This window comes from Malaclemys terrapin, chromosome 1, assembly GCF_027887155.1.
Source record: "Malaclemys terrapin pileata isolate rMalTer1 chromosome 1, rMalTer1.hap1, whole genome shotgun sequence".
In the NCBI taxonomy this organism is placed as follows: Eukaryota; Metazoa; Chordata; order Testudines; family Emydidae; genus Malaclemys; species Malaclemys terrapin.
Window position 1 is genome coordinate 317,819,863 of NC_071505.1, and position 22,626 is coordinate 317,842,488.

Genomic DNA, 22,626 nt, shown 5'->3' on the forward strand with positions numbered 1-22,626 from the left:
ATGTCAGTGGAGAGAGGATGTCAACCTGGATCTTTGCAAGCATTTTATATACATACTTGAGAAGCCTCCTCTGTTCCATCTGTTGTACTATATTCCCAGACTCCCTTACCCCTGACCTTATACATAATTGCTTCATGCTTGGTCTCCCTTCCCCCTAGCTGCTTTTGTCCAATCCACCAAACTGAAAAAAATCTCCACTGGCTAACGGTTATTACAGCTGATTGTTTCTTGCCATTGGTGGTAGACACTGTGAAGAAGACAGTGAAATTGACTAAAAAGCCCTATAAAACATGCATGGGAAACAATCCACAGCTAAGAGACTTGACAGCCGCTAAGATGCATACTAGTGATTTTGCTCAGGCTTTGGCATAGTAAAGCAAGGGTACATCATCAGTGGGTATTTCTCTACTATTTGAGATGCAAGTTCTAGTCATAATTGCAGTGCTGCCTAGCAGTTGTAGCTGTAGTTTGCCTGAAACAGTGAGAAAGAGATATTAACACATAACAAATATCTCTGGCTTATGAATCCCAAAAATACACTGACATAATGAATTTGCTTTTGCTTTTCCCATTTCTATTGCCCTTTAACTTTAATAACCACCCCTACCCCATGACATTCCACCATTTCCTTCTTCATTATTAACATTTTTCTTTTTTCATTTCTCTCTATCTTCTTCTAGGCTACCTTCTGTTACCACTTCATTAGTTGCAAAGGCCCACACTTTCAAATCTTGATGGTATCTACAGTCAGGGACCAAAATTCATATCTGGGCACCAAAATAACTGGCCTTATTTTTCCTTGAGCATGCTCTAATTCACATTACATTGCTGTTTTCCTTTTGGTGTGGATAAAATGAGCCAAATTCTCCTCCCACTTATACAAGTGTAACCCAAGAGTTACCCCACTGAAGTCAATGGTGTTAAAATGGTGTAAAACCAGTGAGTTCAGAACCCATTATCTTTACACCAATTATAAGGTTTTTCTTTGTAGACATGGAAATTAGGCATATGGACAGGTGGCTCTCTTTTCTATTTCCTCCTAACTAGTACCATTGATTGCACACACTTTTCTTATTTTGTTCCTTGCAACTCTCACTTTCAACCCACCTAATTTCTTCCATGCATCTGCCTCATCAGAGCCTCTTGTAAGTAACCCAGAGTGGTGATCATGCAGGTAACATTTATTTTATTTAAATCTCTAGGATAATAAAATTAGAGGTATCAGATGTGTGTTAAAATGCTTCCAATTTTACCACACATCTGACACCTCCAATTTTATTATCTTAAAGATTTAAATAAAAAACAAGTATGCTTTGCCTGTAATCCAGAAATTCTCCTATTTCACTGAATAAGCCTGATTCCTTTTAAAGTCATTTTGGAATAATTTTATCTTCTAATTTCAGAGTGCTCATGTAAATGTGAGTAGTAGTAAGTCTGAAGGAACTCCTGAAAGGCATAATGCTAGAAACCCAAATTTTAGCTTTTTTTTTTTTTTCTAGATAAGAAGGTGTTTTAATAAATTAAACACTGGTACTGATTATCTCCTAAATGGTGACATTTGAAATAAGATGCTACAAGCAGCTTTTTATCTAGAAAATAGCAGCCGAAGTCAATAACCAAAACATAAAATGTAGGAATGTTACTGATATTATGAACCTTAGGGCTGAATTTGGTGAAATAAGCTGGTGAGCTAGAACAGCTGCTGTTAACATTTGTTTAGGTTGACGAAGTAGCTAGTGTTCAACCAGTTTGGTTTTTATATGGCCTTGAAAGATACGTCAACTATAGCTATTAAATCTACATCACTATTGGAAACTGTTACCTCCTTGTTGATCAAAAATATGAAATGGAGTAAAAGAAAACATAACATACCATGTTCACACACAACACAAAAAGAACTATATCAGGGACATCAGGGAAGGTGGAATACTATAACAACACATGTTATATTGTTATACTATTCCACCCACCTTAATGGAGAACCCTTGGGTGTGGCTACTCCATAGCCTTTCGAATCCAGATTTCCTCCCACTTTCATGGTGTCACACGGCTTTCGCTGTTCAATGTATTCGTTCATGGTGGACTCCAGGAGGAAGGCAAACTTGCCCTTGGATTTGCGAACACGGGCTACTCCCTCAGCTGTAGTCCTAGTGAACACTGATGGCTCTGCTGATTTCATGTAGGTCCACATCTTTTCATACACTGCTATTTTTGATCTCTGGAGAAAATTAAAGAGAAATTAGATACACCATAGACATTGAGGCATCGAATGCACCACAACTCAATGTACAATTGATCAAACCTGATCCCTCACACCAGCGGTTTTTGGACAGTTTTACCTGGGCAAGAGATTGCCTTGAGTACTTTGGTTATTTTAAAAGAAACAGTAAATAACAATAATATAATAACAACAAACTTTAATTTTAGGCACCCTGTAGCCTCTGGGAGCCTTAATAAAATAATTGCAATCATAGGCCTGAAGTCTCAGCTACACAAAGGTAGTTTTCGCTTTCAGAGCAGAGTAAAAGGATTTTAGGGTGACTGAAAATTCAAGCCAAAACTTACAAATGGGCAATATATCCCTTAAAATCCACAGAGCAGGAGAAAGAGAAAAAGAAAACAGGCCTCCCACAAATACTGGATAAAATCTTGAAGGCCTTACTTAGTTTTAATGCTCAACTTTACTCAGTCAAAACTCGTATTGCCTTCAGTAAGTTTTGCTTGAGTAAAGGCTGAGTAGTTACTTTGGAATACACCCCACACTAAAAACAAATATAAACAAAACTCAGATGTGCACACAAAACAAAATGGTGTATTGAGCTTTGATCTCAAAGACATGGCATCTTGGTCTTTTGTTTGTGTTGTGGGAGAAAGAATTCCAATATCAGTGACCCTTAGCCTACCAAGCCCTTCCTCCTATCATCTCAGGATTGTACCAGTGGTGCAGACCTCAGCCAGAAATGTATGATAAATTTACAGCTTGTTGTAGATTACTTGGAAATCTGTCTCCCTGGTGAATGCTTAGCACAGTTACAAATGTCCCACTGACTTCAGTGGGAGTTGAGGTTTCTCAGCACCTTGCACCTTGTTCCATGACAGGCAGAGTGGGTGGAACTGGGGAGATTTTACAAGAAAATATGGAACTAAGGAATTAAATATTCACTTAAATTGATTTACCTTAAAAAGAGTCAGTATGGAAACTCTGTAGAAGATAAAGAAAAACTCCCTGAAGTATTCATCTGTACCAATTACTGAATAATTGTATTAGTAATGTGGCCAGAGAACAATGTCTCAGCTGCACAGGAGAATGGTGAAAGGAAACATCTTTGTGGCTGGAACATTTATCAGTGTTTGCTAGTGAACAGCATTTTACCACAAGTGTCTCATGAATATGCCTTGTGTAGGAGCTTAACAAAATCTCTTCATTTTTTTCAGCTGGTGCATACACTCCATTTTATCCTATCATGGAAAAAATACTGACAGCTAAAAAATTTCAACCATCAAAAATACCTGCACAGCTAGTCATGTCCATGGAACCAGCTCCTGCCGCTATTACCCTGGTATCAATTCATACTACTTCCATAGTGCCCATAAACCATAGAATCATAGAATATCAGGGTTGGAAGGGACCTCAGGAGGTCATCTAGTCCAACCCCCTGCTCAAAGCAGGACGAATTCCCAACTAAATCATCCCAGCCAGGGCTTTGTCAAGCCTGACCTTAAAAACCTCTAAGGAAGGAGATTCCACCACCTCCCTAGGTAACCCATTCCAGTGCATCACCACCCTCCTATTGAAAAAGTTTTTCCTAATATCCAACCTAAACCTCCCCCACTGCAACTTGAGACCATTACTCCTTGTTCTGTCATTTGGTACCACTGAGAACAGTCTAGATCCATCTTCTTTGGAAGCCCCTTTCAGGTAGTTCTTCTCTTCTGCAGACTAAACAATGATAACTATTGAGTTACTCTGCATTTATACCTGTGTAACAGGGAGCAGGATCTGGGCCTGATTCACCACTGTGTTATTCCTATTTTACACTGGGGTAACTCCACTGATTTCAGTTAGAGTGGTATAAAACTGGAGTACCTCAGTGCTGCATCAGGCGCCATATCAAGAATGCTGACGTGTCTTTATCTATCTCTACTTCCCAATAGTCCTGAAGTGTTTAGTGCTAGATTCTTGATAAGGAAATATAGTGTACTGGTTTCTCTCGTAAAACTAAAACATAATAAATTAAGGTAAAATTTTCATTCTTCTGTCTTGGCAAATCATGGCCTACATTTCTTAAAGAAGGTCTTTTTTAAAAAACCTTTTTCGCAATTCAGTTTCCTTCTCCCACCAGGCAAACAACAGAAAGCACTGAAGTTCTAACAAGTCCTCATCTATATAGAAACACTGTCAAGCCTGCAACTTTCAGCTGAATAATTCTGTCAGCATTAACATTCAATATACAGTATAAGCTAAACTAGATTGAAAACCAGACAGAAAGCCAATAGATTTTCCATACTATAATATAAGGAAATAGTGAGAGGTTTGAATTCTCATACTTGACAATGCTACCTTTCATATAGGATTTTTTTTCTGCAAGACAACTGAAATTTAATTCTCTGCCTTTGAGCAAACTGCTCTCAACATTCAGCTTTCACAGCTTCCAGCCAGCTTTAAGAACAGTCAGAAAGGAACTCTGTTTTTCTTTTAAGTTGACTTAAAAACAATATTTTTTCTCTTTGCTGATCAATCAGAACTAAAGCAGATTGCAAATTAATTTAGATTTTCTGACATTTGGACCCCATATAGTCAGGGTCATGAGTGATCATTTTTCATCGAGATGGTAATTATTAATAAAATGGTAACCAACAGCATGAAGCCCCAAAATGATGAGAAGTGCTCTTTGTCTTCCAACCTTTTAGAATGCTGGACTGAGTGAATCAGGTGGGGTTTTCTTTTAATGTTTATCAAGGCTGGATCTCAATGTCTGTATTGTAAAACATTTAAGTGAAGATGTTTGCATCCCTTTGGAAATACTTTATTGTTTCTCCTATATTTCTTGTTAAGTATTTTTAGCAATAGACACGGCACCATTGCATAGATCAGAACCCTTTTGAAGATAAGCCTTTAGCAACATGATTTAAACAAAGTGCTCCAGCTAGCCTAGTGCTTGTTAAAGCTCCACATTTCTATGTGCAGTTACATTTAGTTTTTATGGCTACTTTTGTCTTGTTTGCTTTTATGTTCTAAAATACGTGGGGGGGGGGAAAGGAGGGAAATGTTGAGACACAGTTGATCTTGCTGCTTTTCTTTTAATTTTCAAAGGTTAAAGTGAAAGAATGGTGTTTACCACAGGTGGATTCAAAAATGCTATTTCTTTTTAAAAATGGCTATTGTTATTTACATAGAACACAGAGTTAAAGCACAATATAGTAGTTATCTTTACAGCATGATTAGAAAAAAAAATGACAAAAGTATTGTGGCTGAGATTGGTAGTTCGTCCATATATCAAAGGAGCTGACCTCATTATTTCAAAATTGCAGTTTGTCAAAGTGTTATGGAAGCTTCAGAGAAAGGGTCCCATTCTTTTTTTTTGTTTTTTTTTTTCCAAATCCCTATACACTCACTCTGCAGCATTGCCTACAAGAAATGAGATTTTACGATGGGCATGTTAAGTCTATTAAAAAATAACAGGGAACTATTAAGAATATATAAACCTGTCTTATTCCTCAGCCATTTATATATTTTAATTACCCTTATTGTGTTAGCTTAGTTAATGGAACTACTCACATGCAATGGTCACCATTTTGGTCTACACCAGGGATCGAACCTGGAAAACTAGAACATGACTTTTCAGCAGTTAGTTAAAGAGCCAGACTTTGTAGCTCAGGCACCAAGGAGTCCTTGTAACCCATGGTGGTCAGAGGGTTACACATTGCCTCAGGACAAAGGAAGCTCATCTAGAGGATCAAAGGAGTTCAAATCCCAGACAAGCCCCCATGTATGTGACAGCCATCATCTTGGCCAACCTCCAGATCCAGAGTTATAAGTTGTAACAGACCCATCTTCTCTATGGAGTGGGCATAGAGGGGACACGTAACACACACTGAACAATGGATTGCACATAAGGCTAAACACATGAATAGGTGTTTGCAAGATCAGAGTCCCAGATTGTAAAATCTCTGAGTCAGGGACCTTTCTAGCTCTATGTTCAGTAAGGTATCTACCATACTGATGTACACAATACTGGTGTAAAATAATACTAAAACATTTTTACAAAGTCTTCTAAAATATCTCCATGCATCTCCTGTGGTAAAATACCTAACTATAGATATGTTAGGAATGTTTAGCAGATTCTATGTCGAATCCTTAAAGGGATATTGTCAGTAATTTAGGAACCACATTTAAGTTTTGTTAAAAATGTATACCTAGTTGAGAGATTTCAGTTTGAAGACGAAGCCCAATGGTCTGTCTTTTTTTTTATTTTGAGGGGGTTGGAGGGAGGGAAGAGGGGAACATCCCAGCGTTTGACAGTGTCCTTTTAACAAGACTTAATGAAAAGAAAAACAACAACATTCCAACTCCTTGTTTCTACTGAAAACATCTTTTCTCTATGAACTTTAGCTAACACCTGGCATTTAATTAATCTCAGATGAGGCTACTGGCTGACAATGTCTAGCTAAAAACAACTGGGCTGTACTTCCAACTGCTAGAGACAGAAAACTAAGCAGAAGGAGCGATCAGTGTTCTTATGTACTGTTGGTAATGTCAGTGCTTTCTGCCTCTAAACTGCTGGGAGAAGAGAACAATACATCCCTACCACACTGATATAGGAAAGCAAATGAAAATGAACTAATCAATAGAGATAGCACACAACAAATTCATATGACTGGTCATTTATGCTGTTTTCTAATGCGCCAAACCCACAAAAACATCACATTTTCCATGTTCTATGTAAGTCAGCGATTAGTAAAATTTTTATCCAGTCACCAGACTTCATATGCCTCCCCTCAGCAAAAGAGTTCCCAGCAAAATCTATAGGTAGAAGCAAAACAGCAAGACTCCTTATCATCATCACAGCTCATTCAATGCTGGATATTATTTCAGTACTGTAGCTTGAGATGAATCAGTAGTGCAATGCTGCTCTAATTATCTCTGGTTCCACCATCCCTCAGGGCTGTTCCCTTGCCTGATGTGTCAAGATCAATAAGCTTTCCACAAATTAAAATGACTGCAAATGCCAACAAGTGGTGCTGGAGGTAAAAATTGTTACCTCAGTATTGCAGGAACTACAAACCACAACATAATTATTTGTAAAGGAACATTATTTCAGCATTCTGAACATTTCATCGTACACTTGTCTGTAGGGAGGATGGCCCTTATTAAGCATGCCAACTTACTCTGAAGAATTCTTTTGTTGACCCTGAGTCCAGTGTTCCATATGCAATTTCGGTTTGTTTGGCAAGGTCTTCTGCACTTTCTATGGGCGAGACCATTCGCTCAACAGTCAAGAAAGCAGCGAGGTTAGCAGTGTATGACGAAATAATGATGAGTGTGAAGAACCACCAAACACCTCCAACAATGCGACCTGAGAGGGATCTAAACATGAATAAGATAATGCACATTTTCCTATCTCTTATGTCAAGGAGAGAAAGAGAAAGAGAGAGTGAGAGAGATCATTATTACTGGGTATTTATTAATAAGTAACAGTCAATGGGTGTGAGATTTTATAAGTTTAATATACTACTGTATATTTCATAACAACACTCCCCTCATAAATTATGCGGCCTGGAATTTAAAATGCAGTATATAAACAGTGCTATTTGTACAAGGCATTGCGAATGCTCTCTAGTGGTTGTTCTCTTGATACTTTTTAATACAGGAAATGGCTGCTAGACTACACTATAGGGATTTGTAACAAGAAGTATCTATTTTTGGAGAGTGAAAATAGTAAAGCAAGGTGGGCTCTATTCTTCCTTCTAAAATATAAAACAAAACTCAAAGTCCCCAAGCTCCCGTGAGTGTACAATATGTTGCATGTAGTATTAGAACGCAATTGCCACTTATATGTAATTTTCCACTTATAGGAAAACAACCCGAGTACATATTCCCGCAGCTCTGAAAACCCGTAGTTTCATGTAGTTATTTAAGAAGCTGTGCATAATAACAACAGGAATATTGACAATAGATAAGTAATAAATAATACTTTCCATTTCGGTGCCACCTGTCATCTGAGGAAAATGCTTTGCAAAATTAATGAATATTTAGCCTTACACCACTTCTCTGATGTAAATACTTTGCCAATTATACAGATGAGAAAACAGGCAGAAAAAAGATTGCTCCTGTTGCCATTGAAGTCAGGGAGTTTTGCCTTTAAATTCAAAGGGAGCAGGATTGGGCTCAGAGAGTTTAAGTAACTTGTCCAAGGTCACACAAGAAGTCTGTGGCAGTGCCAGGAATGGAACCCAGCTCTTATATCTCCTGCTCAGTTGCCTTATGCACAATATCATCCTTCCTCCTCTGTGTGTTATCTAAGCATATGTTCTGAAAGGAAACAGTACTCTTCACAGCCTTATTTAGTGTAGCAAACAAAATTGAGATACATACTGTTTTATTTCATATACATTGCCTTAAAATACAACATAATAATATGAAAGTAGAAAGGCTCTAGGAGCTAGGTGGTGCAATGAATTAGTTCTACCACCTCTAGAAACCTGGCTTTGACTCCTGAATAGGCCACAAGCAGAAGCATGTTTGGTTGTTGAATAATATTCACATTGTACTGTATATAATACTTTTCATATTAACAGTGAATATTCTCCTGTTAATAAGAATATTATTTCATTAATCTTCACCACAGTTTTATGAGGTTGGCTGAAGAAGGATTATCATTATTTTACAGATTAGAAATCTGATTAGAGATCTGAAGTACATGGGTTAATGGGCCTATCCTGCAGTCCTTACTCTGGCAAAACTTGACTTCAAGGAGACTTATCTGAGTAGAGGCTGAAGTACTAAGGCCAAAGGGTAAATTGTAAAAAAACACATAAGTAATTTATGGCCAGATTGTTGGGTGCTTACTGGGATTTTCAAAAGCACCTAGGTGCCTAACAACCACTGATTTCAATGAACTTTTTCCATTTTCAAAAGTGACTAAGGCCCAAATGTGTAGATGTATTTAGGTATTGCTGTGCTCAGCATTGCAACACCTAACTGACTTAGGAACTTAAATCTCCTTTTTAAAAGGGATTGATGTTCCTAAATCAGTGCGGCATTGCAATGCTGAGCACAGCAACACTTAAATCTGGGATGTAAATACTTAGGAATCCAAGTTCCATTGACTTTTCAATGAGAAAGGCTTTGAATTACCTATATCACTTTTGAAAATGGGATTTAGGGTCCTAAGTCATTTAGACACTTTTTGAAAATTTTACCGTAAGTGACTTTCCCGAGACTGCACAAGAATTCAGTGTCAGAGACAAGGTGAGAACTTTGAAGTTCCTGATTCCAAATCCTATGTACTTGCCACTAGGTTGTCCCCATTGGGAAACCCAACACTCACTTTTGCTGACATTTTACACAGGTGGAAGTCTGCCCAAGAAAGGGCTAAGAAATTGACTAGGAAGAATATAGTTGAACTGAGCAGAACTTTCTAAGTTTTCATAATGTCTGCTAACAAGATGGTTGTTTCTGGGTCATGATTTTGACCAACAAATCCATACCACATTTTAAAAACAAAACAAAGGTATTTAAATGGTAAAGAGATGATGCATTTTAAGTTGGTTATTTCTCTTAGATTGCAAAGAGAATATGTGATCCAAGATCCATGATTTTGCCTCTAGAGTGAAATTTTGAAAAATGCTCATCATTGGGCTAATTTTGCTCTCATTGAAATCAATGGGAGTTTTACCATGGACTTCAACGGCAGCAGAGTTAGGCCAGTGCTGAACACTTTTGAAAATCCCACTGTGAATGCTAAGTTTAGGCATCCACATTGGGAAAAAATTGGCCTTAACGTTTAATGAGCTGGTGGTGACTGATTCCCGCAGAAGTTTGGTTGCTCAGGTCCAACTCTTTAAGTTTGGCAATTATATAGTATTTATCAGAAACAGTCACTAAAAGCATTTTCTCTCTTATACACAGTGATTCACTGCAAGCAGTGACTGTACAATTTAATATCAGGGGGTAGCAGTGTTAGTCTGTATCTACAAAAACAACAAGGAGTCTGGTGGCACCTTAAAGATTAACAGATTTATTTGGGCATAAGCTTTCGTGGGTAAAAACCTCACTTCTTCGGATGCAGCTTGACACCATGCAAGGCACTAAATTTAGCCGTATGGAGTGGAAATCCATCAACCACAACAAAAAACTTGCACAGATACAGACAGACATCATCTTCCTCTCCAAATGCAAACAGATGGGCATCATACCAAATGGACTGAAGGTAAAAAATCCATTGCAATCAACATACTACACTGACTATGGTGAGAGACTGTGCCACACACTCTCAAAGAAACTGAGGAACCACCTGATCAGCATCCGAAGAAGTGAGGTTTTTACCCACAAAAGCTTATGCCCAAATAAATCTGTTAGTCTTTAAGGTGCCACTAGACTCCTTGTTATTTTTACAATTTAATATGAAACAAAACGAGGAAATTCATTCATGGAGGTCAAATAGTCAGCATAACGGCACACTGTTTCTACTGTGATACAATGGGCAAGATTTAGTACTTGTATAGTTCTAATGAAGTCAGTGGAATTGCCCCAATGCGTACAAGTTATCAGCTGAGAAAGTAAGTAACTGTTCCTGATGTATTTACACTGAAGTTTGAAAAGTACCAATAGTGATAAAATTCCTAAGCAGTTTCTCTAGTACTCTATAGTTTCTAAATGGAAAAACTCTACAAACATTCTACATACCACCAGTAAAAGAAGAGAAGGAAGAACGTATGCACCCCAGCATCATCAGTGTTGAAGATAAAATGCAAAAGTTAAAAGATTTGACACAAACCTTGGGGAAATATCACATCCTTGTTGCATAAAGGCACCCAGGGAAAACCAGAGGCTGTTGAATATGCCAAACTCATTGGGAGGCTGATCACTGGGTCCTTCTTTCCCATCCTCTGGCTCTTCTGTGTGCCACTCATATGGGCTAAACCTGCTAACTAGGAACAGGACCACACTGACACCAATGTAGGCAAAGACTATGCACATCCAGATCTCATACGCCAAAGGGTCCAAGAAGGAAAACACTCCTGGTTTAGATTTCTGGGGCTTTTTTATCATAATGGATATCCCCAAACTCATAAAAGGCTTAGAAAAATCAATGACCTCTTCTCGTACCAAAGTGATGGTCAGAGGTGCAACAGCAATCTCTGCTTTCTAGAAGAAAAAGAAATATAGATGCATAGATTAATTGAATTTGGTTTATAAAATCGTCTAAGCAGCTAATTCCAAAATTACAGCTTTAACACCAGCACATTGTTAGGTTTATTTATGTGTTCTTTTCATTAATGCAATCAATTATTAAAATAAAATGCAGGTTTATATTTTTATAGGCAGTATACAGATAATTCAGTGTACAAATAATGTGGAAGGCTCAGATACTATGGTGATGGGTTGCCGAATAAAACCCTAAAACAGATCATTTGAGGCATTACCTCAATTGCTAAAGTAAGAGAAGTAAAAAACCAGGTAAACCTAAAACAAAATTATAACCATGCTATCCCCACCAAATGTGCAGAGTACTAGTTCTGTCTACAAACCCACCAGAGATAGTCAGTTATAACTAAATTTTCTGTCTGAAATGATCCCTCCTGCAGGAAAAGAAGCAAATAAATGATACCAATGTGCATTCCAAATAGTATGAGAAACATAGAAATGAAAGAAAGAAACAAGTTAAGGCCCGGATGGTGCAAAGATTTAAACCTGTAAAGTTTAGTATGTGCCTAAGTCTTTGTAGGATCAGGGTGTTAATATGTTTTGGTGTTATCTTAGATCATGTTAAAAGGCAGCATGTTAGGAATGGAAATGAAAAAGTGTGGTGCTTCCATTCACCACCTTTACAGTTTATGGGGAAAACCTGAATTTGAGACGAACACATGAATACATGGATCTAGTATATTTATATTGGAAATTCCAATCCTGACTGGGTTTCTAGGTGAGTCTCTAGCACGAATACTTAATAAAAATAAATAATGTATATCTTGGTTTATGAAAAAATAAGATATTGACCTAAATTTCTCTCGTTTCCTTAATAAGTACAAATATGATAGAGCTGGTGATAAGTTATTTCTTCCCACAGGAAGCATAGAAAAGCCCCATAGGGCCAAATTCCAGACCCCTATGCAAAGCCTGAGTTGAATAGTTTTGTACAGGGAATCTCTCTGGGATTCATTTGGAATAAATCTTCAATCCCCAGGAGTGGAGCTCTAGCATTGCCTTTGTACAGGGATCACTGTAGTTCATGGATGCAGCCTTGGACTATTTCCCGGCCCCGCTGGGATGTTTTGGCCAGTGGATCTGCATAGACATTCTATCAAAAAAGATGAAATCACTATGCATGGTTATCCTTCATGAATGAAAAAGAAGAATCTATCATGCTGTCTGCTGACATATAGCCTGTTTGTATTATGCCAGGTTGCTTAGATTTGTTAAAAGCAACAGAGTCCTGTGGCACCTTAAAGACTAACAGATGTATTGGAGCATAAGCTTTCGTGGGTGACGAAGTGGGTATTCACCCATGAAGCTTATGCTCCAATACATCTGTTAGTCTTTAAGGTGCCACAGGACTCTTTGTTGCTTTTTACAGATCCAGACTAACACGGCTACCCCTCTGATACTAGATTTGTTAATTTAGACCTGGAATAAAATTCTCCTATAAAAGTAAAAGATCTTGTGTAGGGAGGTCATGCTGATGCAGCACACTGACTACATTGATGGATGTTTTATTAAAATATAGTACTGTGCCCCAAATCCAAAATATACAGTGTATGAAGGAAAATAACAGCAGACTGATGTGTGTGGCTAACACACATTCACAGCATGCACTGTAATGGCACCATAGATTATGACTGGGTATTATCTGTAGTATACATGTGTATTTGATAGTTCCCTAACATTATTTTTTATATTATGGGCCTAAAACACTTAATACATTGTAAAAAAACATCATGATGAGCAATTGCTGCATCTGGCCCAGTAGTTAGGCTTTAAGGGCTAAAACCTGGCTTTTGCAGCCAGAGGCATGGAATGGGTCAGGGCAGTGGAGATGTGGCAACTGGCTGGTGGTACTGTGAAGCATCTCTGCCATCCACCATCACCACACTTCCCTCCAGGTGATATCATGAGAGGGCAGGTCCCTCGCATTTCAACCAACCTGACTGGCCATGCCTTGTCTAAGCTATGGAGCATTACTGGGTGTGTTAGTTGGGCCACTATTGTGTTCAGGGGCTTAATTTTGTACTCTTTAAAATCAAGGGGAAAACACTCACCGAGATCAATGGTGCAGAGTAGTACCCTGGGACTGTTAGTGGCAGCATTCTGCCTGGCTCCTGTGTGCATGTGATGCGTAGTGTCCCTCTGTTGTCCTCCTCTCAAATCCCCAAGACATCCACACAGGGGCAGCCAAGACTTACTCCCAAGCCTCCATGGCATCAGTGTCTTAATTTTATTTTATAAGTACTAAAATGCTGCAAATTCATCTTATGGACTAGCATCCTTAGGAATGTGGCTCATAGGCCACAATTTAGCAATACACTTAAAATGTTTAGCATGTGATTAAGGCCATCCCAACTCAGCAAAGTACTTAAGCACATGCTTAAGTCCTATTGACTTCAATGGGATGTCAGCACATGATGAAAGTTAAACATATGCTTAAATGCTTTGCTGAATTAACCTCTGAGCAAGTTGATTGTATGATACAAAATCAGAAAGAAAATCTGAAATGTTGTAAGTTTTTGTAGTCCTGTAAAATTTGAAATGCCTAAAAACTCTTAAAATTAAAAAAAAAAAATCTAAATGTTAAAAATTGTTCAGGAATGAGAAACATTCCAGCTAGAAGCAAGTTTTGTAGCCAAATGATAAACCTCTGAAAATGGAGACTTATAGCAGAAATTCTGCCAGATCCTTAGATTATATCTGTGCTTGAAAGTCCCACCGTACAATTTTAACTTAAGCACCAACTGAAAATAATTATACACCAAGCAGTAATTTTCTCACTATGCAAATTTGAAACAATATAAGCTAAAACTATCCCTAGTATAACTTCACTGAGTTCAATTGGAATTAAAGTAATAATGGATTTGATCTAGTTCATCTATTCACATTCATATACACATATGTACATGAAGAGGCTTTTGGAGAATACATGTGTAGTGGGTTGTCCCTTAGAGGCAACCATACAGCTGTAATTTGAGACTTTTAGAACTTTTGATAACATGAGTCAGTAGAGTGTGAAATAAGACAGCTTGAATTCAGCCACTGAAAATGCTGAACCAATTTCATAGCAACAATTTGTTTTCAGATATGTTTGAAAATCTCACTTGCTTGCATGGCAGCTATTAGAGCAATACCTGTTTTGGGTAAACATTACAACAGCATTGCCAACTCTCACAATTTTATTGCAAATCTCCCAAAATTGGTGGTTTTATTAAAGCCCCAGCTCTTGGAGCACTGTGATTACATGAGAATGTCAGTTTTCATTAAAATAAGGAAGTTTCTCAAAAACCAGAAAGTAAAGAAAAAGAACCCTATATATATATATATTTATACACACACATATATAAAATCTCATGATTTTTAGGCTAAGCTCATGATTTCTTGGGCCTCACTCATGATTTTAGAACACTGGGGTTGGCAATATCATGATGATTTGTCTACTTGGTGAAACAGCCCACAATTACTCTAAATGTTGCTTGTTTTCTCTAAGTTGCATTTCATCACACATACAAATCCCCTCTTTGCAGAAGAACAGTTTAATTGCTGAATTTGAACACCATGCCATATCTTCTTTTCTCTGGAGTTTCACTTACTGTGAACATGAATGGCTAATGCAGCACTCTCATAATTAGATATCTGAAAGACTCAGAGAAACTTCTAGTCTTCTGTATACTGACAATATCTTGGCATATTTACTAACTCTCACTGTAAATAGTAGACTTGGTTATTGATTATTGTATCACCTAAGACGTCAGATACTGGGAGTATACCACGGCTCTTGGTAAGTCTCTCAAGTTCTAGAGTCTCTCACCAGCCACTGCCACAGTCTGTCCACAAAACTTGGCAGTGGCTGGTGTGATTTTCACAAGTATATTGTTTTGCATATTAGGGCAGGCATAAACTCTTATTCTGACGAGGGTTGCTCTCTGGGTTATCTAAGAAAGACATTCTTACAGTTATTTCAGTATGATGTGTTCACCAAAACACTAAACCTCCTACTTTATGGTTTCCCCAGAAAAAGTAAAGATATACAATTATGGATTTAAGCAATTACTAAAAGGAACAATAGTCCATACAAATAATGACTCAACATTGTTGAACCCCTGTTTTACAAACTAATTGGGGACAGAGGAGTTCATAAAATTGAACCTCTCAAAATTACAGTAGGTCTGGTGCATCACTTCTTTCTTGTCCTTCAGAGCACTGCAAAGTGCTTTCCAATGCATTGAAGGCATTGGTATGTGAAGGGATGTTGGCTTGTTCTTCATCAACACCTCTTTCATATAACTGGCTGTTCATAAAATTGAGGTTCTACGTTATTTTGTGCCTGGTGAAATTGGAGTTTTGCTGAACAGCAACAGCATACACTTGAAAATCCTGCATCTTTGACAATATTTCAGTCAAGGCTGAATTACTATCAAGCATGGATTGGTTATGGATCCTTCAGACTTTAGGTATCATGGCAAGATTAGGTCTGGTGCTAAGGACAGTTTTACTTGCTGGAGTGCTATATTCCATCCCTATGAGTAAATATAATATTTAGCCTTTCCCCAGACCACCACTCATTTTGTGCTGTCTTAGAAAAAGCAAATTAAAAAAATGTGAACTCTAGAATCCCATCACTTCTCAGACTTTGACAGAAATGGGTAATGACCTTCTTATTCATTACACAGTGAAAGAATAACATTCTGTGTCAGGAGAATGAATATTTAATTGGGGTTGACTGCTAGTGCATCCAGGAACACCTGTTGCAAATCGCTAACGGCATTCATCACCACAAGGTGCTTCTGTGAATAAGCTAGTTATCAAGGGCTGTAGAGTGTTGTCGAGACTATTACTGTCACTCAGATAGATCAGAAGAGTAGACTGGGATTTCTAGATAGCATTTATGGAGTCCAAGAAACCCCCAACCAAAACAAACCCCTAGAAAAATAAACATTACGACAATGCATGCATAGTTCTCCACTGGGGAGAGGATAAGAAGGAGAACAAGTTGCATGTGGCAGATGTCAGTCACATCACTTAATACATTACTGGAAGGTGCTCAAGGTACTCTAGTGATTGGCGATGGAGGATCTCTCCCCACCCTCTTTTATGGAGATCCTAAGCAGCTATTGACTTGGGCTGAGCAATGGGAACAAGAACTGCTGACACAAACTCTGTAAATAATAGCAGCAAATAAAGGCAGAGATAGGAAGCACACTATCGTTTGTTCTTCTAGCGCAGCCAGTTGGTGTGCTCTATGGTGGCCTCATTCACACTCCAATAGTCCACTCCTAGAACCAAACTGAGTCTCCATTCTTCCTAAATGATAAAATGGGAACTGCACAAGAACTATTACACTCAATTGCTAAGTGTCATGAGACTTTTCATCACTTCCCTCCCTGACAGAAAAATAAGTATTTATCACATGCATGGGGTGTCTGGTTCACACAGTTCATTTGCAACACCGGATATGGCACGCAGGTTGCATTTTTTTCATTTCTATTGAAGTTAGCATCTAGGTGGCACTAATTGCTGTTTGAGCTTGCTAAATACCCTTGGTATTTTTTGGTCAGTACTGCAGCTGGTTGCCTTTTATGAGATAGATTATTCAAGGACAAACAGGCTTCAAACTCTGCTTGCAAGTTCTCTGAATTGGTTCTAACTATATGAAAGGCCATCATCTCTCTCATGATTCAACTATACTGGGTGCACTTAAAAAGTTTCTACCGGCTCTTCATATATTTTATGAAATATGTCTCAATCTATTCAAACTTTTCTAACATTTTGGACCAGATCCCCAACTGGTGCATCTCCAATTAAGTCAATGGAACTATGTTGATTAACACCACTTGAGGATTTGGCTCTTCATTTGCAACTCCTGTAATAAAGATATTCTGCTAAATTGTCATGTTTTACCTTCCTGGTGGAATTTTACAGTTGCATTGCCTGCATGCTGCTAGAGAAGAGGCTCACACTTTAGATGGTGTTCAGGCACCTTTCCACATTTTAAAAACAGAGATGGGGATAGTTCCTTGGGAACTGCACAGGTAGGTTCTTCTTTGCACAGGTAATCTCCCTACTCTCATGTGGAAAGAGAAATCAGCAACATCTGTGGCACCATCTCCCACTCTCCTGAAGTGCATGGACAGCACCAGGTCCATGCATGGGGGTTCCAAGAGCTGCTGCCTGTGGGGGAAAATCTGGCAAAACTGCATCATTGGAACCAGGCTCCTGGGGAGCTGGAAAGAGGCACAGGGCTTTGGTATGCATGGTCCTGGCCTTCATTGTAATTGGATGGATCCTGGAAAATTTGTGGAGTTTAGGGTGAAATTCTGCTCACTCACTCAGTTTTTCTTTTCTTTTCTTTTCTTTTCTTTTCTTTTCTTTTCTTTTCTAGACAGGTTCATGCAAGCTTCACAGCAGTGCATGCTAGTGTAAACCTTCTCACTTAGATAATTTCAGGATTATTTTTTAGTTATCACCAAGAAGAAGAGCCACTAGGTGGCTCTCTGAGCTTTCTTTAGGTTTGGTAACAATAAATGCTGCAAGTCTCCTTACATATTCTCCCCTCTTTTTGGAACCACAATCTGTTTCTTTCCATGTTCCTGTTTTATCTGTATTTGTGAATCTTACTTTTTGTGCTATTCTGATGAGACTTTCCATGGATCGTGACAGAATGTATAGTCATAGTTTCAGAACTGGTTATTTTCACTCTTAAATCCTATCACTGATGCTATTCTTCTGAAAAATGCTGGTTTAATTTTGAATAATCTAGTTGTGAATCACCATGTGGATTCTACATCATTGGAAATCTTTAGAACAAGACTTTGTGTCTTTCTAAAAGATAGACCCCATCCAATGCTGAGTTATTGGGCTTGAGGCAGGAGTAACATGGGTGAAATTCTATTGCCTGGGTTTTGCAGGAGATCAGACCAGAGGATCACAATGGTCTAATAACTGTAAAATCTACTAATATGAAAAAGAAACAGATTATTTGAGTAAATAGTAGAACATGTAAAAATATCTGTGATTTTAACTTGAAAATAACAGAAAGCACTATGAATGCTCAAACTGAATTCCGATTGTTTTATTTTTTTCTTTGCCCCAGATCAAATAAAATGCATATATACTTCAAATATTATGACTAATGTTATGAGAAGTTAAATCCTACTTCAAAAATTGGTATGCTTACCCCATAAACAAGTTCTCCCACCATCCCATTCCAGATTTTTGTCTCTGGATCCCTTGCTCCATATTTTCCATCAGGGACAATGGCAATTTTGTACTTGATACCAATATGTTTTGCAATTTCTGATGCCAGATCTACACAGTATCCTTCATACTTGTCATTCCCTTCAAATGTATCATGATTTTTCTTGAACATAACATATGGGGCTTCCTATAATGAAAGAAGTAGAACTGTAAAGGAGAAGTATACAGCATAGACTCTGAATAGCAACATGTAATCCACTGATTGAACACTATATGTATTTTATCAAAAGCTCACAGATAGCACTAGCACATGTATATTTCCAAGCACTAACAGAAATCCATGTTATTTATATATATATTCTATTGACATTATTAACTTGCTTATAAATGTTATAAAATCAGCCTTAAAAACCCTTTTATTATAAACACACAATTCAAGCATTTATATGAAATTTACCATTTTAAGTGAGAGAGCTCACAATAGAAATTTGCCATATATCATAAGCTAAAAGGCTGACTAACGACTGGAGCTCTACATAATGCAAATGCATGTTGGATAATGTAAGGACATAATCTAACCTTTTTGACTTAACTATGTACATCCTTTCACTTGCTGTGGCTCCTCTACATATATAGTCAGATGCATAGTCTGGTTGGTTATTTGCTTTCCATTGTTTAAAATATTTGGCCATGCCTTGGCTACTAGAAGGCAATTTGCATTTTAATAGAAACCACTAATATGCTCATGAGGAAATACCTACTTCCCCCTTACAGAGACAGTGCAGGTTCTCTGTTTCTTGGGACACACCAAGGAATATGCACAGACAAGCGTAATGTTAGAAGAATGCTGTCTTTGCATACTGTATGCAAAAAGAAGTCACTGTAGAGTCATTCTATAACATAAATGAGCTAGAAAATTGCAAGTAAAATTGTCTCAGAAAAATGGATATTATGTTCTGTATGTAAATTACACTGTAATGATAATGTATGGTATGTGATTGCACAAAATGAAATGTCACAATATTCCCATATTATTATATTGTCTTTTTTGACACCCTGTGGATTCAGAATTTAGTATTCTTCTTTTTATGAAAATTATAATACATGATATCTTCAATTATTTTACATAATCTTTTTTGATAATCAGTTCAAAGTACAATACTTGCCATTAAAGTAACCATTTCCCAAACCGGACAGTCTCTACGCAAAAGAATTAATGGACACAAATCTGACATCAGGAATCAAAATACTCAAAAACCAGTGGGAGAACACTTTAACCTGTCTGGTCATTCAGTGACAGACCTGCGGGTGGCTATATTACAACAGAAAAACTTCAAAAACAGACTCCAATGAGAGACTGCTGAGCTAGAATTGATATGCAAACTAGACACAATCAACTCCGGTTTGAATAAAGACTGGGAATGGCTGAGCCATTACAAACATTGAATCTATCTCCCCTTGTAAGTATTCTCACACTTTTTATCAAACTGTCTGTACTGGGCTAGCTTGATTATCACTTCAAAAGTTTTTTTTCTCTTAATTAATTGGCCTCTCAGAGTTGGTAAGACAACTCCCACCTGTTTATGCTCTCTGTATGTGTGTATATATATCTCCTCAATATATGTTCCATTCTATAGGCATCCGAAGAAGTGGGCTGTAGTCCACGAAAGCTTATGCTCTAATAAATTTGTTAGTCTCTAAGGTGCCACAAGTACTCCATTTCCCAAAAGTCTACCTCATAAAAACTTCTGAGTCACCACAGTTTTCTCCTCTCCTCAGTATAGAAGATACCTATGATAACAGTTGGCAAATGTTGATTCTTTAACAGTGACCAGTGTAGCCCTCTTCCATACTCACATCTTTTACTGCATGCCTAATTAGAACATAGGCAAAAGTAAAAGTACAAATGCGTACATTAAGTATTCTTTATTGAAATGATCACATGGACATCATGGGTAAGTAGCAGCAATTTTGTAGTGTCTGATATCCCCACACCAAATATTAAACACATAAGTGTGACAGGGAAATTGTGTAAGCTAACCGTAATATAAGCACCTGGTATTTGTAAATATTTCAGGTTAAATTCTGCCTTTAGACACTGACATACAGCTCCCATTGATAGCAACTGGCTCCTTGTCTATGCATCCAAGAGCGGAATTTGACACAAACTTCTATGTTTTAGAAGAGGAAAAGCAGTGAGTTATGTATCTTTTTAGTGTCCTTAGCCTTTTATTTTTGTAAGTGCACCCCTTCTGTAACTTTGGCTGGTCCCATGGTTGCAGCAGAGTTTGAGAAAGAACACTGACTGTGTAATCTGAAAGGAAAGAGCCAGCTCTTTCACTTAAATTCAAGTTGCATGAGGAGAAGGTCCCATGTTTAAGGCCCAACACAACTCAGGGAGGGTGGAGAAAGCAATTCTCTCTTCAACCCAGGGGCAGGTCTCTGAGCACATTATGCGTGTGTTACCCTTAGCCATGGTCTGCCTCCCCGGTCATCTCTTCAATGTTACCACAGTCTGTGCTGCCACCAAGCAATGCTCCTGGGGTGGAGTCCCCTTTCCATGGCTTTTCTGTGACCTTTTCTGCCTTTGAGGCTTTTCATAGCTTAGAGTGTTTGCCACTAAGGACAGCTAAAAAAGGCCCTGAGCATAGAGAAGTGTCCATGATGACTTTGGACGCCGACTTTCAAAGTCATATCCTGACTGGTCAGGTGATGTTCTATACATCTTTAAATCCCCCCCAGGAGGATGGCAACAGCAGATCACACGTGAACCTCTGGAGGGCTGGAGTTTATGAAGCACTTCTAGGACTCATGCAGTAGTGCAATGCGTTACTTTAGTTGTACTGTGCATAACATAATACATCCTGGATACTGAAGGAAAACCACCGCACAGTGTCACTTGCTACAATTTCTAAAAGGGGTACTCACCACTCCCCCCCACCAGTGCTGCCTGTTGAAGGCCAAGAATGGGGAGGATGGATGGCAATGACCTTGGCCTGACCCAGACATACCTTCCGGAGGGTGGTAAGTGCTGCCAATTATGCTAGCCTGCACCCACTCCTGGCATTCCCATCCACTGTTAATTCAATCACACCCTTGTTGTGTGCAGACAGAGGAGAAGAGGGGTGGGAGGAAGGAGCTCCTTACACCCCCCAATCTCCTTACATACTCAGTTCAGGAAGGTACTTAAGCACATGGCTAAGCACAAGTGGCCTCACTGACTCTGTGGGACTATTCACATGCTTAAAATTAGGAATGCATTTATGTTCCTTCCTGTTCATATGTGCAGTACTAACCATAATTTGGGCCTCCCTATACACCCATTCTGTAAACAAAACTGATTTAAAAAAAAAAAAACAAAAAACAAAAAAACAAGGACAAAGGCAATGCATCACTTTGCAGTGGCTTAGCTAAAGTGTGGCAAGGCCCTGTCAGATTTCCCTCCTTCACAGAACCTCCTTATAATCTTCAACTGCACTGGCCTGGCACCTTTTCATTTTTTACTCTCTTTTAAAAAAGCCGAGTCAGAGACTGGTTAAACTGCTGGATTCAGCTTTTCTTGAACAAAACACAACATGTAACATTAAATACACACCGGGCACAAGCTGCTTCAGGCAGGCGCCGAGTGTGGAGGAAGCACGGAGGAAGCCACTTCAACATCCCCTTCCCACCCAGCACCCAGCCGTTTACTCTCCATGTGTTCCTCCCTGAGGGCTGGACTGCTTTGAAGGTGTAGCCTTTAGACAGTAAAATAAATTGGAAACTCTGTATACTCCTGGTTTTCCTTTTAAAAAGGCAAATTCAATCTTCACATCAACTCATGCTCCTGTGAAGAACTGCTGAGGAAAGGTGTTGTTGGGAGATCAGGAGGGACATGAGGGGATCTCAGTGAAGGCAGTACCATCCAGTGGATAGAGCACTGAACTGGAACTCAAGAAACCTGGTCAGGAAATCTTGGTCAAGTCACTTCACTTTTTTGTGCTTTTCTTTCCCCTCCCACC

General features: G+C 38.5%; 1 protein-coding gene across 5 annotated transcripts in view; it reads right to left on the reverse strand.

Annotated features, from left to right (window-relative positions):
- The window catches only part of GRIA4 (glutamate ionotropic receptor AMPA type subunit 4), a 293,300-nt gene that overhangs the window by 45,659 nt on the left and 225,015 nt on the right, over nucleotides 1-22,626 (reverse strand). For all 5 annotated transcript variants that reach the window (XM_054015559.1, XM_054015560.1, XM_054015561.1 and 2 more), the window contains exons 10-13: nucleotides 18,606-18,812; nucleotides 11,001-11,371; nucleotides 7,390-7,588; nucleotides 1,971-2,218 (exon numbers count right to left, since the gene is read on the reverse strand). In XM_054015559.1, the coding sequence (XP_053871534.1) occupies nucleotides 1,971-2,218; nucleotides 7,390-7,588; nucleotides 11,001-11,371; nucleotides 18,606-18,812 (1,025 nt within the window). The remainder of the gene's footprint in view (nucleotides 1-1,970; nucleotides 2,219-7,389; nucleotides 7,589-11,000; nucleotides 11,372-18,605; nucleotides 18,813-22,626) is intronic.